The 15908-nt window shown below is 32.6% G+C and overlaps 1 protein-coding gene across 1 annotated transcript; it reads left to right on the top strand.

The window, feature by feature from the left end:
• The first annotated feature begins 3882 nt into the window (after positions 1–3882).
• On the top strand, positions 3883–6187 carry LOC110712231. Its single transcript, XM_021890694.1, has one exon. It carries the CDS (start codon positions 4025–4027, stop codon positions 6089–6091), a length of 2067 nt encoding a protein of 688 aa, XP_021746386.1. The 5' UTR covers positions 3883–4024; the 3' UTR covers positions 6092–6187.
• The last annotated feature ends 9721 nt before the right edge of the window (positions 6188–15908 follow it).

Here is a 15908-nt window from a genome sequence, read left to right on the forward strand (position 1 = left end):
ATTTTTTTTAACCTACTTTGACTAATGTTTGTAAAATTAAATTATCTTACACTTTGCATTAAAATTAGTAAAAAATAATAAACCCAAAAGACAACATATTAAAATAATTGGTCAAGTCTAGTTTTTCCAAAAAAAAAAAAAAAAAAAAAAAAAAAAATTAATTGGTCAAGTCTAGAATATGAGAAAGAAGTATTTGGCCCTGTTCTATTCACCTTATTTCAAGAAAAATAAGTTCAAATGAGATAAGTTCACAGAAATAAATTCAGATAAGTTGTGATAAAAGTTAATCAAGGCTAGCCAAGTTCAATTAATAACTAACAATAAATTCTAATAAGGGCTAATTAGTTTAGATAAGTTCAGATAAGATCAAATAAGTTCAATTAAGTTTAGATAAGATCAGATAAGTTCGGATAAGTTCAAATAAGTAAAAATCAGGTGAATAGAACGCACCCTTAACGTCTGTTCAGTTCACTTTATTTTCACTTATTTCAGGTCTAATAAATTAAGATAAGTTCTTGTCAAAAAAAAAAAAAAAACACAATAAGTATGGTTAAGTTCAAGAAAAATAAATTTTAATAAAGGGAACTCAAGTACAAATTACAACCAAAATACAAAGTAAGAAATTCAATTAAGTTCAAATAAGTGAAAATCAGATGAATAAAACACACCCTTAAAGTAAATTGTTTTGCTCAAGAATGACCTAAAGTTATTTAAGTCATTACCTTAAAGAAAAACATTATGTTCACAAAAACTAAAAACAAATTTATGGATAAAATATTCAAATGCAAAAAAAAGAAGAATAATGGTTACGTTATTACGTACGGAGTAGTATATTTTTTGATTGCCCAGTTCAAAATCCACCATTATTGGAGTCTTATTCTTTGTATTTCCGGCCTCCACGAAATATTGTGCGGCTTATTCTTCCTTAACCAAGGATAATTCATCCGTTGTTCATGAAATTTTGAAGAACTTTTCCCTAATTATCAAAGTTTTTTGTAAAAACAAAAAAAAAAAAAAATGATTTTTATGAATTGAAGAACAAAATGGATTGGTTGAATATAACATGGAATCAAGGACGAATTGATGAACGAATTAGAAAGATGATGTTTATTACATTCTATCATTTCAAAATAAAATTAAAAATTATGATATGTAAAATTCAAGCCAATCACAATGTGCCATGTAGTTTAATTTATAGTAGCCAATTTTAGATAAACGCTGTAAAGTCATCCTTACAAAAACAGAGAGAATTATCCAAGGAGCAAAGGCAGTATTAATCATACATTTAATGCATGTTCTTTTCACCTTGTAAAAAAAAGTTTCAAAGTCTAATAACTATTACTAATAATAAGGTCTAATAAGTTCTACTCCTTTAAAGTTTTATTAAAATCTAATTAATTTTAATTAGTTCAATCGGGTATTTAATGTTAAATAAGTTCAATAAGATTCAATATGTTTAATAAAGTCAAATAATTCAGAGTAATTTCAGTTAAGTTCAAGTCCAATAAGTTGAAGAGGATATATCCTTAGTTGTATTTGTTAGATACAATCATATTTTCTTGTTGCGTACGAAATGAGTAATTCTTTAATGTTGTCATTTGTATAAAATTAGTACTATTTCCCTTCTCCTTTTCTTTATTACAATATAATCCTTATTTACTTATTTTGCACATGCAAATGGTCAAACAAAAAATTACTTATTAATGAAGCTAAGAATAAAACTTAGGTTCAAGTACATTCTCAAAAACAATAACTTGAAACACACAAAAACAAATTGCCTTTCTTTTGCAACATAAAGTTAAGGTTATCATCACTCAACAACTAGAGTAAAGTGGACTGTTCAATATGAGCAGCTTTCGCATAAACCTTTTTTGTTTATTTTACAGCAAATTAGTATTAGTTCTTGAAGTACGAAGTCAGCAATGAAACATTCTGTAATAACTTGCAGTAGTCATCTTTGCAAGGTATAACCGATAGAGGTGGACAGGTGGTTAAGGCCTTGTTTAGTTCACCTTATATTTACTTATTTCAGAAAAAATAAGTTTAGATCAGAAAAAATAAGTTCAGATCAGATCAGATCGGAAAAAATAAGTTTAAATCAGAAAAAATAAGTTCAGATAGATCGTTTTATGTGTAGTTTTTTATTGCTAAATATCTTTAATTTCGTAATGAAAAAAAATTATGAAATCACATGCTCCCTCCGTTTTTAAATACTTGCTCCATTTCTCCATGTGCGGAGTTTTAGGAGAAATTTGGAAAAATAATAAAATATGAAGGTAGTGGGGTAGGTGGAAGAATAAAAAAATTGTAAAAAAAAAAAGTAGTGGAGAGAATGGGAGGAGAGAGAATATGAAATTTATTAAATATGATTTATGGTGGGTCCACTACGTGAGAGAAATTAATTAAATATTGTAAAAGCTTTCCAAATAAGGAAATAGAGCAAGTATTTAAAAACGGCCGAAAATGAAAAGTGGAGTACGTATCTAAAAACGGAGGGGGTATTAATAAAATATACATTATTACGAATCTAACAAGACCCCACTTGATATATTTTTTCTGTGTAGATTATCGTATATTTAAGGTCAAAGTTTGGTCAAATCTGACATTCAGTTCAGATCAAATTAGAGCATATCAAATCAATTCAAATAAGCAAAAATAAGATAAACTAAACAAGCCCTAAGAATAATTATAAATGCAACACGATGAAATGGGGAAAAAAGAGTACAAGGTTACTCTTTTTTTTATGCAATGATTAAAGGATCATAGATTGGAGGAACGGTTTGTCTTTCCTTCATCCGCAAGAGTGGCCTGGGTTTGATCCTTACCCCACCCTTTCTATGATAGCCTGATAGGAGGGACACTTCCTTATCTTACCGCGTAAAAAAAAATTATGCAACGAATAATAGATTAATTAATTATCTAGGCTTTTTTTTTTTATAATTTTTCTTTTCTTTTTTAATGAAAAGAAATTAATATAAGCACTACTAGGAGCCTTCAGCCTTTCCTTAAAAAAAATATTAAAAAAGAAGGAGCCTTAAGCCTTAAGAGGTCCTTATTGATAGAGTACAAAACATATTATCGGGCCTCAACTGTCAGCTTAACTTTTTGGTTGCGTTGGTCCTATAACATGGTAACGAAACCAGCGTGACACAAAGGTCACGGGTTCGAATCTCATCCACCCCTCGTTAGTTAAACTTTTTTTTTTTTTACTATTCAAGTTATATACAAGTATTAACTTTGACTATAGTTTTTTACTAACATAATAAAAAAAAAAAAAATGTTGTTAGGTAGATAATAATTTAAGTATAAAGAATTATAATATAATTTTGTAAAATTTTAATTAATATTTATTTTATAAAAATAAGGTCAAATTAGTATATCGACATGTGTATAAAGTTTGACAATATTAATTATTTTGTAACAGAGGAATAATAAAAAAAAACAAAGTAACATACCATACTCATAGATATTGTAGATACGAATTGCCTTGTCTCTCATCTCTATTTTTTTTTGTCACATTGCCAATATTTAGGTTAAATATCTCTATTTTTTTTTTTTGACTATAAATTTTTGTAAATGTATAAGATATAATATAATCACGTCAGATCTTGTTGAATCTGCCTCACTATATTTTTTTTATAAATATATCAAGAAAAATTATACGTATGAAATTAAATGAAGATATATACGTTTTAAGACGTATTTTAAAGACCAGAATAGTGTATGGGGGTGTTTTAAAAAATAGCTAAGGAACTAAGGAGTTTAAGCTATTAATAATAGCTTAATTTAGGATTTCATTTCTACAAAGCACCCAAAAATACTATATACTACAACTTGATCAAGAACATCCTTTAAAGCATTCATCCCAGTATCCCACACACATAAAACGCTTTCACTCAATTAGTACCACGTATATTATACACAACAACTTGATCAGAACTTGTACTCTGAGTACTTAACAACTACATATAGAACGTACGTAGTATACACCTTAAGTGGTGACAACTTTGGCAAATCGAAGAAGATGAAGCAAACATGGACATGGCAAACGTTGGAAGTCCCGACGTTGATGCTTATAAGCTTGGTTATCCAAGCGCTGCTTGCATTACTTGCACCCCTAAGAAAAAACAGCGCAAATGGATATCTATTGGCTTTCCTTTGGCTGCTTTACTTGTCTGCTGATTCGGTCGCGCTCTTAGTCATTGGTTTGATCAGTCGTAGCCACCAAAGTGATGATAATCCGAGTGCAGACATCGTAGCATTTTGGGCACCCTTTCTTCTGCTGCATCTTGGCGGTCCAGACACAATCACTGCTCTGGCTTTCGAAGACAACGAGCTATGGCATCGCCACGCACTTCAACTGATCACCCAAACGATGGTCACCCTTTACGTCTTTGTCTTGTCTATGGTTAGAGGTAGACATAACCGTCTATGGCTTCCCATGGCCTTGATGTTCATTGACGGGTTTATCAAATATGTTGAGCGAACTTTTGCTTTATATTTTGCTAGTAGGGAAGGTATTCGAGCCTCTCTTGGGGAAGAACCAATATCTTCCTTCAATAGATGGGCTGATGAGTACTACTCTGCTGAAACTTCTAATATTCCGTCTAGATTTGAGGTTGTATACATTCGTAGCAACGTTGATGACACTAATGATGATTCCGATCTCAATAAGGCCAATGTTGAGGAGAATGTCAATCATGCTTACACCCTTTATAATAGCTTTAGAGGCATTCTAGCAGACGATGTCTCGACCTTAACGGATGAACACATGCTTGTTGAGATGCTCTTCCTCAAACAACATGTACTTAAAGGTATCGAGATCATACTAACTGAGCTCAATTTGTTTTATGATGTCTTGCATACGAAGGTGTTTTTGGCTAGCAAGAAACGAGGTTTTTTGCGCCTTGTTTGCTTCCTTTCATTAATTACGGCATCCTTATTGTTCTTTTTCGCTATTCGTAGTAATACAAAATACTACTCCTTGGATGTTGGGGTGTCCTTTACCCTGCTCGGGGGTGCCATAGTTCTAGACATAGTCTCCTTTCTTAGGTTCTTACATTCCGATTGGTTTGTTATCACGGTGACCAAGGTGACGGCAGCCAATCCATCTAGACTACTACCATTCCAAAATGTTTTGTCAGTGTTGCTTAAATGGTCAATTCGGTGGAAAGACCCTTATGCTAAAAGGTGGTGTCAATCCACCTCAAGCTACAATTTGTTGAATTGCAGCTTCAAGCGGAAAGCATTCAATTTCCTTGATTTTATCTATATAAAGCGGATCAAAGATTGCTTGATCGATTGGCTATATGTGGAAAGAAATCCAATTAAGCTTTCTTATCTTGAATTCATCTTCACAGAGCTACAACTGAAGGCCAAGCTAGTAAGAGGAGATAAAGAGGGTATGGAACAAGTATCTTCAGCTAGAGGTAATTTGGTATTGGAAGAGGATTTCTTCCTCGTTTCCGAGTACTTGCAACCTTGGACTATAGATGTTGAAGATTACAGTGAAAGCGTGCTAACGTGGCACCTAGCTACTGATATCTGCTACTGGATAGAGTCTAACACTACGTGTGAGCCACATCGTGAAGTTAGCAAGCAACTCTCTGACTACGTGGTTTATCTTATACTAAGACGCCAGGACTTGGTGCCCCAGCTGGTGAGCAAATCTGATGTTCATTTTAAAAGCACAGAAAAAGATATCATTCTTGCATATGATAAAGCAAGTAAAAATACTAGAGATCCAGTGAAAAGTTTTTGTGAATATGTGGTTTATCATAAATTAGATGATAGAATTGCAGCTCAAGTATCCAAGTCCAACGACAGCCAATCTGTGTTCGATGAGGCATGTTGCTTAGCTAAGCAACTGGTGATGTTTGGAGACAATAAATGGGAGATAATAAGCAAAGTTTGGGTGGAAATGTTGTGCTACGCTGCCATACGATCCTCGCCTAGATACAACTTTGCCAATTTGAGCAAAGGCGGAGAGCTCATAACATTGGTGTGGCTCTTCATGAGTCATCTTGGTTATCGTCTTCCTCTTCCTGAAAATCGAGGTCTACGCTCTGCTAAACTGATTATTGGCAAGTGAGATTGGTGCTCCAGCCACATATATTTGAAGCAAATTCTAGTGTCCGTGTTAATTGCGGCGGTTATTATCTATTGCTAAATAAAACTGTCATCTCTAGTACATAGGCTATATTGTTCCTTTGATTATATTGCAGTTTCTGATTCAATACTTGTTTATCCTATATATTAGGCTTGTAGCAACAATAATTTGTTAATTAGATTGTCGGGAGTGATATTTTATGAAAAATGCTATGCATAATCCCAAGGCCAATGTATAAGAATTTAAAAGATTTATATATGTGAAATATATTGATTGATACACTGATTGCGTGCGATTTTGTCATGTATCTATAACCCAAAATCCATCATGAAAACTCATCCACGAGAAACACCCCCACGAAACCACCACCCACCAAAACCCCATCCACGAAAAACCCTTCACGAAACCACCACCCACTAAAACCCCACCTAAGAAACCCCAACCCACAAAAGCCACCACCCACATGAAGAAGAGTGATTAAATTCGTGAGGAAGAAATGTTGTTAAATTTATCCGCGGTGGATTTAATAGTAGGTTTTATTAAATGCTGGGGTAAAATCTTTGACCACGGTTTAAGTTAACGATATATATTAAATGGTTTTAGCCTTAGTAAGGTCACAAATGTAATTTTCTAATAAATAAAGGGCTGCCATTGATGAGCTAAAGAAAAATTGACTACCATTGAAACTAAGCAAAAATAAAGACCTACCTGTGAAAATTTCCCAAATTATAATATAAAATACAATTATTTAATACTACGTATAATGAAAAAACCAAAGAGTGAAACATAATGTCACTGAAGCATAAGAAAAAGTTTAAGGCCAAGTAGTACAGTGGCAAAAGCTACGGAACACACAAAAAGTATTGTCCAAATTTGGATACTTTGCCTACATTTAGCTTGAAGTAAAGGTAATAATCACTCAATAAGTCAATAGCTATAATATAACTGACTCTACTTTTAACTTGATGAACAGCTTTCCTAAGCTTTGCAACTTTAAATTAAACTATTAGTTCTGAAGTACGTGGTAAGCAATGAATTGAATGAACCATGAAGTAATCAATAACTTGCCCAAGTTATATTTGCAAAAATGCTTTTCAAGAAGGAAATATTCACTTTCATAAATCCAATTTCAGGCGATATATTTTTGATTTTTTGAATAATTCCAACTTTAGATTATTTTCTAATAATTTCACTTTTGTTATCACTTTGTCTCTAATTGCCTCATTGGTCAATGATTTGTTGTAAAATGTACCATGACACGCGTGTAACCCTTACCAGCCACCGCGCCCCCTCCCTTTCTCTCACTACGCGCATAACCCTAGGCCATCCCTAGCCCCTTACCGCAAACCGGTTGACCACCCCCCTTAACCACCGAAAACCAGTCGGCCGCCCCTCCCAACCCCCTAAACCACCCATTCGACCCACCTCCTATCTCTTAAACCACTCCCTCCCTTCCCTCCCCCATTGCCGGTAAACAACCACTCCACTGACACATCTTATGATGATAATAATAGAGTTACAATATTTAAAAAGAGTTATTCACATTCATTAATTTTAATTTGTCAACTTATATATTTTATGTGTATATTTTAACACTAATACGATTGGCTATTTTAACATTAAAAAGTGTTATTCGGATTCATTAATTTTGATGTTCAATAATATTTGCAAAAATTAATAAATGATATTTTTTGAGGATAAATTGTAAACAAACACCCCACAAAATACCATATTTAGAAGTAACCACCCTTTCTTACAAAAATATACTTCGTAAAATACAACCCCTTAAGATCAAAAGTTTTATATTTTACCACCTCTTAAAAAATAGTTCTATTTGAAAAACTAAAAACATTGAATTTTGTGCCAAAACTACTCTATTAAAGTCGTGGGGGTCATTTTGGTCCTTTGAATGTGATTGGAGGTCACAATTTGAAAAAGTTATTGAAAATGGCTCATTTTGTATGTGACGCGTAAGAAGAGGTAATTATTAGCACACAAAGCAAGTAATTTCCGACAACTTTTTCCAATTCCGACCATAAATTGATTGCAAAGGACCAAAATGACCCGAAAGCTTAATAGATCAAGTTTTGACACAAAAAAACGATGTTTTTATTTTTAAAAATGGAACTTTTTGTTAAAATGTGGTGAAATCTAACACTTTTGATTTTAAGTGGGGGTATTTTATAACTTCCTATAAAAGGGTTAGTTAGTTCTAAATACAGTGTTTTCAGGGGTGGTATTTTATAATCTAGATTGTAAGCTTAAAGCATGTATACAATATCTATACGAAGTATTTTGTTATTGATCACTTCTTTACTTCCATATAATATGATAACTGTTTTTTTTTTTTTTTTTTTTTTTTGTTTTTGTTTTTTTAATAAGTAACTTCTCTTTTATGAAAAAAAAAAGAAAAAAAATTTACTCCTTCTGTATTTAAATAAGTGAAATGTTTCTCTTATACACGTATGTCAATGCAAAACTATGTAACGGATAATGTCTTTAATTATCAATAAGTAAAATTTATAAAAATTGAATATCAATAACTGCCCACAAAAATATATTTATTCTTATGTATAAATTACAAACATTAGTCAAAGTGAATTAGATAAATTCATAAATAGTACAAAAGTCAAATTGTATCCGCTAAATACCAAGGGAATACAATACAAAAGAATAAAAATAACATGAATCAATAATTTAAACAATACATATAGGTACATGACAAGGAAAATTAAATCTTAATTAGCCAAAGTACAGGACAACAAAATCCTTAATTAGTCACTGATTTTTGCTACTACTTCTCTAAATATATTATTGATTTATTGAGAGAAATTACTGATCATCGAAAAGAATAAACAAACATTTGGATATTATTATGGAATGTACCTTAATTAGATGACTCCAACTGAATCCACTCACCATTTTCATCACATGGGAAGTAGATAAGTTTGGGACATTCAGCTATATGAAGGTAACTCAAGTTCGGAAATGAAAGCCGAAAATCATGCCATGTCATATGAAGTTGATGCAAATGTCGAAGACGCAAGATCTTAACATGACGGAAGCAATGGTGTTCTGAAAACAGCATCTGGAGATTACCTCCTCTGATGTAGAGCTTTTCGAGGCTACGGTAACAGCTTCTCTTACTAATTAGGCCTAGCAGTCGCGAAACTGTGGTGTCAGGAGGAGCCTGGAGCTCTAGTTTCTGTAAGGTCTTAGGGAGTCCATGGGTGTACAAATGTATCTCGTTTTGCGTGTTTGAAACGAAGCTTTTCACCCAAGCGACTTTCAATTTCCTGAGCTCCTGCATCGAGTTAAGAGTCTGGAGATCTTCGTTTGTGGGAAACATCATTCTTCTAGTGCGAATAGTCAATTTGATGAGCTTTGTCAGGCGTTTTAAATCGTCGAATTCAGCAAAATGATGATTTGAATCTTTAGGCAGCGGCAGATTGTCATTAACAACTATGAACCCCAGGAGCAATCTTAGGTTGATCAATTGGGTGATTCCCTTGGGGATGTGATCCAACTGATAACACTCCGATAAGTCCAAGCATACCAGATTGATTAACCTCCCAATATTATTGGGAAGAGACTTCAAGTCTTGACATGATCTGAGATCCAATACCCTCAGTTCGCTTAGCTCGCAAACCGAGTGTGGCAGCTCCTGAATTCTCGATATCCCTTGAAGGCTCAGAAACCCAATATGTTTCTCCACCTTCAATAATTTATCGAATTCCTTCAAAAAGGTATCTTCCACCACAACATGACCCATGCCACGGTGAAAATTACCGAGGTGTACTGCCAAAAGCACCTCGTCTTCACTAGATACGTTACTTTCTATGGCCAATTTGGTCACGGCCTTGTCGTCGTTCAGCTTACATGTGCTGCTATTGAGATTGATTAATAACGAAGAGCTATATACATCTGGTGGTGGTAGTGATGCTAAGCTCTTGACGAAGTCTGCGCTTACAATAATTCTGCTGCTGCTGTAAGCGGCGCGCATCAAGTAGAAAGAGGGCTCTGCTGCAAGCGTAGCAAGAAATTGTTCTCCCATCAAAGGATCATCTATAACACCTATCCCCATCAACCAATTAACCAACACCCCTTTGCTTATACCAACATTATTCTTAGGGATGAAGTCATCAACAATGCACTGTTTCGCGAATGGGATGCAACATAATAACTGCTTTCTCTCTGCTTCAGAAAGCTCTTTAAACGCTTCCACAAAACAATTATTATCGACATCAAAAGGCAAAAATTGAGAAGAAGACGACAACTCATTGATAGTGCCACCATAGACATGCTGCTTTTGAGATTCGCGATTAAGACGGCGATCTTCCTTCATCTCGTCGAGCTCTTCAAGCAGCTCCTTGTAGCGTCCCTCATTTGTTTCATCAACAGAAATCAATTCTTGCACAATGCCTTTAAGTTTTTCAATGACTTTATCCCCACCCCTCTTATCCAAGGAGTAAGACGGTGGTACTAGGCTTTGTTTCGCAGCTTTTAATTCTTCCTTCAATCTCTTTATTTCTTCAACCGTGTTCATTGGATCCGTTTCTTTAAGCTTCTCAGGATTTTTATCCTTCAGCTTACTGCGTAAGGCTGATAGGCTTGAACCATATTCGACTAGGAACTTCAGACGACGAGTCGGTAGGTTTGGTGATGACTTCGACGATGAAGACATGGCCCGTTTTTTTTATTTTGGGTGTGTGTGCACAAATGCAAACAAAAAGACCATTAAAATGTTGCAGAATTCGAAATTGGAGCAACAAGCCTATTTAGTAGCATTGGTTGTGAAAATATATAATTTGACTGGCACCTAATTTTTGGCAAATTTATCAGAAATAAAAAAGGCGAAGGGAATAAAAGCAAGAGAGCAACGAATTTCTTTATTTTGATAAAGGAAACAAGAAAAACACAATTAACAATCTCTTTTATCTTTACATAAAGATAAAGATGTATGATGTCGTGGTTCTCGTCAAATAGTTGCCAAAAAGATGCTCCATAGCTTTGCACATACTCTCTTTGTGATTTAATTTGTTGTTCTACGGCTTCTACCTTCTTTTCAATTTAACACAAATTCTTCAAAAAGGTGCGTGTACGTTAATTTATTGTAAATCGGGTTAAATTTATCATAACAGTATTTAAAGTTACCCTTTATACTATAAAATTTATTATTATTCTAATAATAAATTTTATCTTACAAAAAAATTTATAATAAATTAGATTAATCATATTAGCCTTTATATTTAATTATGAATTTATAAAAATTTACACATTAAAATAAAAATTCAAACCAACGACAAATTCAAAGTTACCTTTTAAGTGGTTAAAGTTACCATACAAATAGTTAAAGTTACCCTCAAACTAACCGTCTTACCATAATATTAACGTACACTTGCCTTACACAAGACTTTTTGTCAATTTAATCCTTTCTTTTACATTAACTTAATCCTTTACACTTCCCTCAAAAAAAAAAAAAATTAATAATAAATAATTAAAAAAAAAAATCTTTACCACCGTTTTTCCTTTCAACCCTATATTAATTAACTAATACCCATTTTCAAACTCACTCTCTTACTTTATTCGACTTTTTCTTACACAAATGCACAATTTTATATTCTCTTTGTTGTTTTGTGTTACAATATTTACATACACTTCCCACAATTTATGAATCAAAAAATAAAGTGACTGTTTGTAAGAAAAAAAAAATGGCGTAATCTTCACGACACTGATAAAGTAACCTCTATTATACTGACAAATTAATCCCTTATTATACTTATGAGTAAACATTAAATAACATAGCAAACCCAACAACACTAATAGAGTAACTCCTACATTACTAACTAACCCTTGTAACATATATAAGACTAATTAAGGAACCTCATCGTCCCCATGGTGGTTGACTACACTATTATTTTAATGAATAAATTGATAAGCACCCAAAAAAAACATTTAATTGTGAAAAAATTAATAGGGAAAATAGCAATGCGTGGTTCCTACAACCAGGTGTACCATGCGCATGGTACACCTGTTTTAAAATGCAACTAAAAGAACATGAAACGCAAGCCTCAAAACAAGTAAAAAAGGCAGAAAGAACATTAGTTTATAAGATAAAGAACATTGCCTTATAACTGAAAGAACAAGAGAATGTATAAGTAATTTTCTTTAAACTAGGAAAATTAGTTATTAAATGATATTTATCCCGCTTTTATTGTCTTATCTTTTTACAAAAATTCAGTTTCTAAGAATAATTTTCTTTCTCTAAAATTATTTTTTCCCAAAACAATTCAAGATATATTTTTTGATAATTTCAAATTTGATTTCCAAAATTTTATTATCCAAAATACTACAGCATATTTCATTCCCTCTGTTTAAAATTTTTTCTAAAAGCATCATTCATATTTTTTTCACCAAATTTTAAAAATATTTGTGTTTGAAAGAACATGTGTAACCACCTGAGTAACCATGAATATATAATATACTTGTATTTTTGTGTAATTATGGTCATTTGCCATTATTGTTTTCTTTACATATTTTATAATGTTCTTTATTAGAATGCATGATATACTTTACATTTGTTTGTAACATACAATAAATTATTAATACTATTTTTATTCCATATGTCTACCTTTATATCATATAATAATCTTTATTAGATCTTTTAATAAAATATTGTAAATGTCCATGTTTTTTATTGTAATTGTAATGTACTTTCATTGTCATAAAGTGTTCATTGCTTATAATGAAAACTTTAAATTTAGTCCTTACGTCATACTAGTTAAATTTAAACGGGATAATTCATCAAACAATGTTATTATAGTTAGTTTCTTCATGTTCTTTATTAATATTGTGAATGTTCTTTGGATCTAAAAATCAATCATCAATAGATGATGTCCAAAAAGAATGTCGTCATCAATCTTCATGATCCTGAATTAAAAAATACACAATTATTAAATGTTAATTAATAAAGAAAAACATAGAACTAATAAATATTTAAGATCTAATAATTAAAAATGACTTTACAAACTAATTTTAAAATGACATATGCTATACCAAAAAATGTGCATCACTCAATACCTCAAAGAACATATGAACCAAAGAACATTAGGGATAAAATAAAGAACATAAGTGATGTAACAACAAAACATATATTTAAGGAGTAAAACATCTTAGAAATTAAAACCCAAAAGAACATAAGAGTTAAAACAAAGAACATGAACATAGAAGAACATATTATTCAAATAAAAAAAACATTATACTTTCTTTTTTGTTTTTTTTTTTTGTATTTTTTTTTTTACAATAGGAAATTATATTAATAAAATCAGAGTTTACAACATACGAAATAAAAACTAAAGCTTACTACTACATGGCTTTTAACATTTAAGCCTTTACAACTTTCGACACTAAAAACCAAAATATATAATTGGAGTTGGCCGGATAAGTTGCGAATCAAGACCTCTTTATAGGCCAAAGAGCGGATACCTACTTCAAAACATCAAGAGAGCAGAGAGAATCGAAATTGTTCGATCATGTCTAGTTCAACTTTACCTAGTGGGATCAACTTATCACCACGTAAGGCCTTCAAACCGATCACATGGACATGTGACCTTTCATTCATAAGCTGTTCTTGTTGACAAGAAAGCTTTGACAACGTCGAGGCTCGAGAAACCCCAAAACAAAGTTTGGGCGCCTGCTTCGGATAGAAAAATTCAAGAGTAATGATCTCAATGATCACTACAATGAAGGGAGCAGAATGACAACCATAATCATTCCACCATAACACACACTTCACCCTAGCCATGGTCAACTTCTTGTTCGTCCCCCACACAACGGCAATACATGTTAACTCTCCCCAGGCCAACACAACAACAAAACCAAATCCCTTGACAAAGGATCCAAACTCCCTCCGCACACAACCATCCAATAAATTATAGCCAAAACAACCACAAAAACAGGATAACAACCAAGAAAGGCTAAAATAAACCTACATAGCTTTGAAAAATAAAGCAAACTCTGAATAACAAGAACAAAATACATAATTAGGTAAGACGACCAAACCAGAGAGCCCTTTCGGAACCAAAATCCGAAACCATAATAGCAAAGAACCTCAAAACCATAACCTTAACTTCACCGTTTCCGTCACGAACCACTCCTGACGACGGCGTTAGGCCTGGCCCTCCAGCGCAAGGACCCATGAAACTCTAACCCTAACTTTACCGTTTTCGTCGCTGTTAAAATTACCAATGAACTTTATGATGGCGGCGTTAGGCTTAGTCCTTAGGCATCTTGTTTCGCCGGCGAAATCCTTTGACCGTAAACCTCCCTCTCAAAGGTGGGTAACACGGGGCTTCTCTAAATCGTCTTAGCCGCGGAAAGGGTCACAACAACACCTTCAAGACTGAAATTAAAAGGGGTTAAGAGAAGATAAGAGGGTGACGACTCAGAATCTGAGATCGTCTCAGAGCAGATCGAGAAGGGGAAAGAAGATGGGAGAAGAGAAGAAAGAGAAAAGGAGGAGGGCGGAGTCTTGAGTCTCGCCGGCGATCTTCACCGACTAGAAGAAAGGGAAGCAGAGGAGGGCGGAGACTCAACTCACTGGCTTAGAAGAAGCGAAAAAGGAGGAAACTCGCCGGAGAAACGGTTGCGCGCCGGATCTCCAGCGAGCACCTAGGTTTACGGGGAGGTGGTTCTTCTGTTTAGAGGAGAGAGAAGAGAGCGTTTTTAGAAGGGGCGATACTTTTTAAGATTCTAATTTAGAACATTATACCTTAAAGAACATATAATTTAGATTCAAAGAACATATTAATCAGATTTAAAGAGCATATTCCATTATAATTAACAAAATGAATATAGATCAAATAAATGATAAAAAGAACATTCATCATCATTAGAAGAACATCATCTTCAGCCTCAGAAAATAATACAAAAATATTTTTTTTTTAAAAAAAAAAAAACTCCTTTTATTAAAATATCCATAAATTATGAAATTTAATAATAAAAAATATAATCTCTTTTGATTATAAAAACCTACAACTTATGAAATTAAATAATTTAAAAGTGCATTATCATTATCATCAACATCATAACTATAATGATAAAATTTATATAATAAAAAAAAAGTAAAAAGTACCTTCCTGTCATTTGATTACAAAATCCTCAAATTCACCATCAACATAATCAAAATCTTCATTGTCATATGTATTATCAACAAATCTACAATTCGAATCATGTAGAAATTCAAATTACGCTACCAAGCCATTGTAATTTCTCTCTATAATTCTCTCTGTATTTCAAAATTGTAATTATATCTCACCAAAAATATAAAATCTAATTCTGAAAACTATTAATGTGGAAAATAACTAACAGATCCCATAAATTATGGAGAGAATTATTTTGATTTTTTTTTTTATCTATTAAAGTCAAAAAATACTGTTATTTTCAGCAGGCATGGTACATCCTGGTGTACTATGTAAATTTCAAAAAATAGTTAGCAAAGCTTGAATAGATATTTTCAAAAGTAGGCCGGGGATGATTTTTAATGTTAAGGAATCTAATAAAAGAAATAAATAAAACATGTTAGGACGTCCAAATGAATGAAAAAATAAATAAATAAATAAATAAATAAATAAATAATTATGTTATGAGATGGAGTGAGTTAATTTCAAAACATAAAGAGTCCTAGATTTCTCAACCATTAGAGTATAGCCCTTAAAAAAACAAAAATAAAAATAAAAAAGGAGGCCATAAAGAGTCCAAGCAGTAAAAGTACCAAATTAAAACCAATCGAGTTTCCTAG

Source organism: Chenopodium quinoa, unplaced genomic scaffold (genome assembly GCF_001683475.1).
Source record: "Chenopodium quinoa cultivar QQ74 unplaced genomic scaffold, ASM168347v1, whole genome shotgun sequence".
Taxonomy (NCBI): domain Eukaryota; kingdom Viridiplantae; phylum Streptophyta; class Magnoliopsida; order Caryophyllales; family Amaranthaceae; genus Chenopodium; species Chenopodium quinoa.

Bases quoted from the DNA above. Each gene is read 5' to 3' on its own strand.
- LOC110712231 (XM_021890694.1), top strand. From the start codon at position 4,025: ATGAAGCAAACATGGACATGGCAAACGTTGGAAGTCCCGACGTTGATG.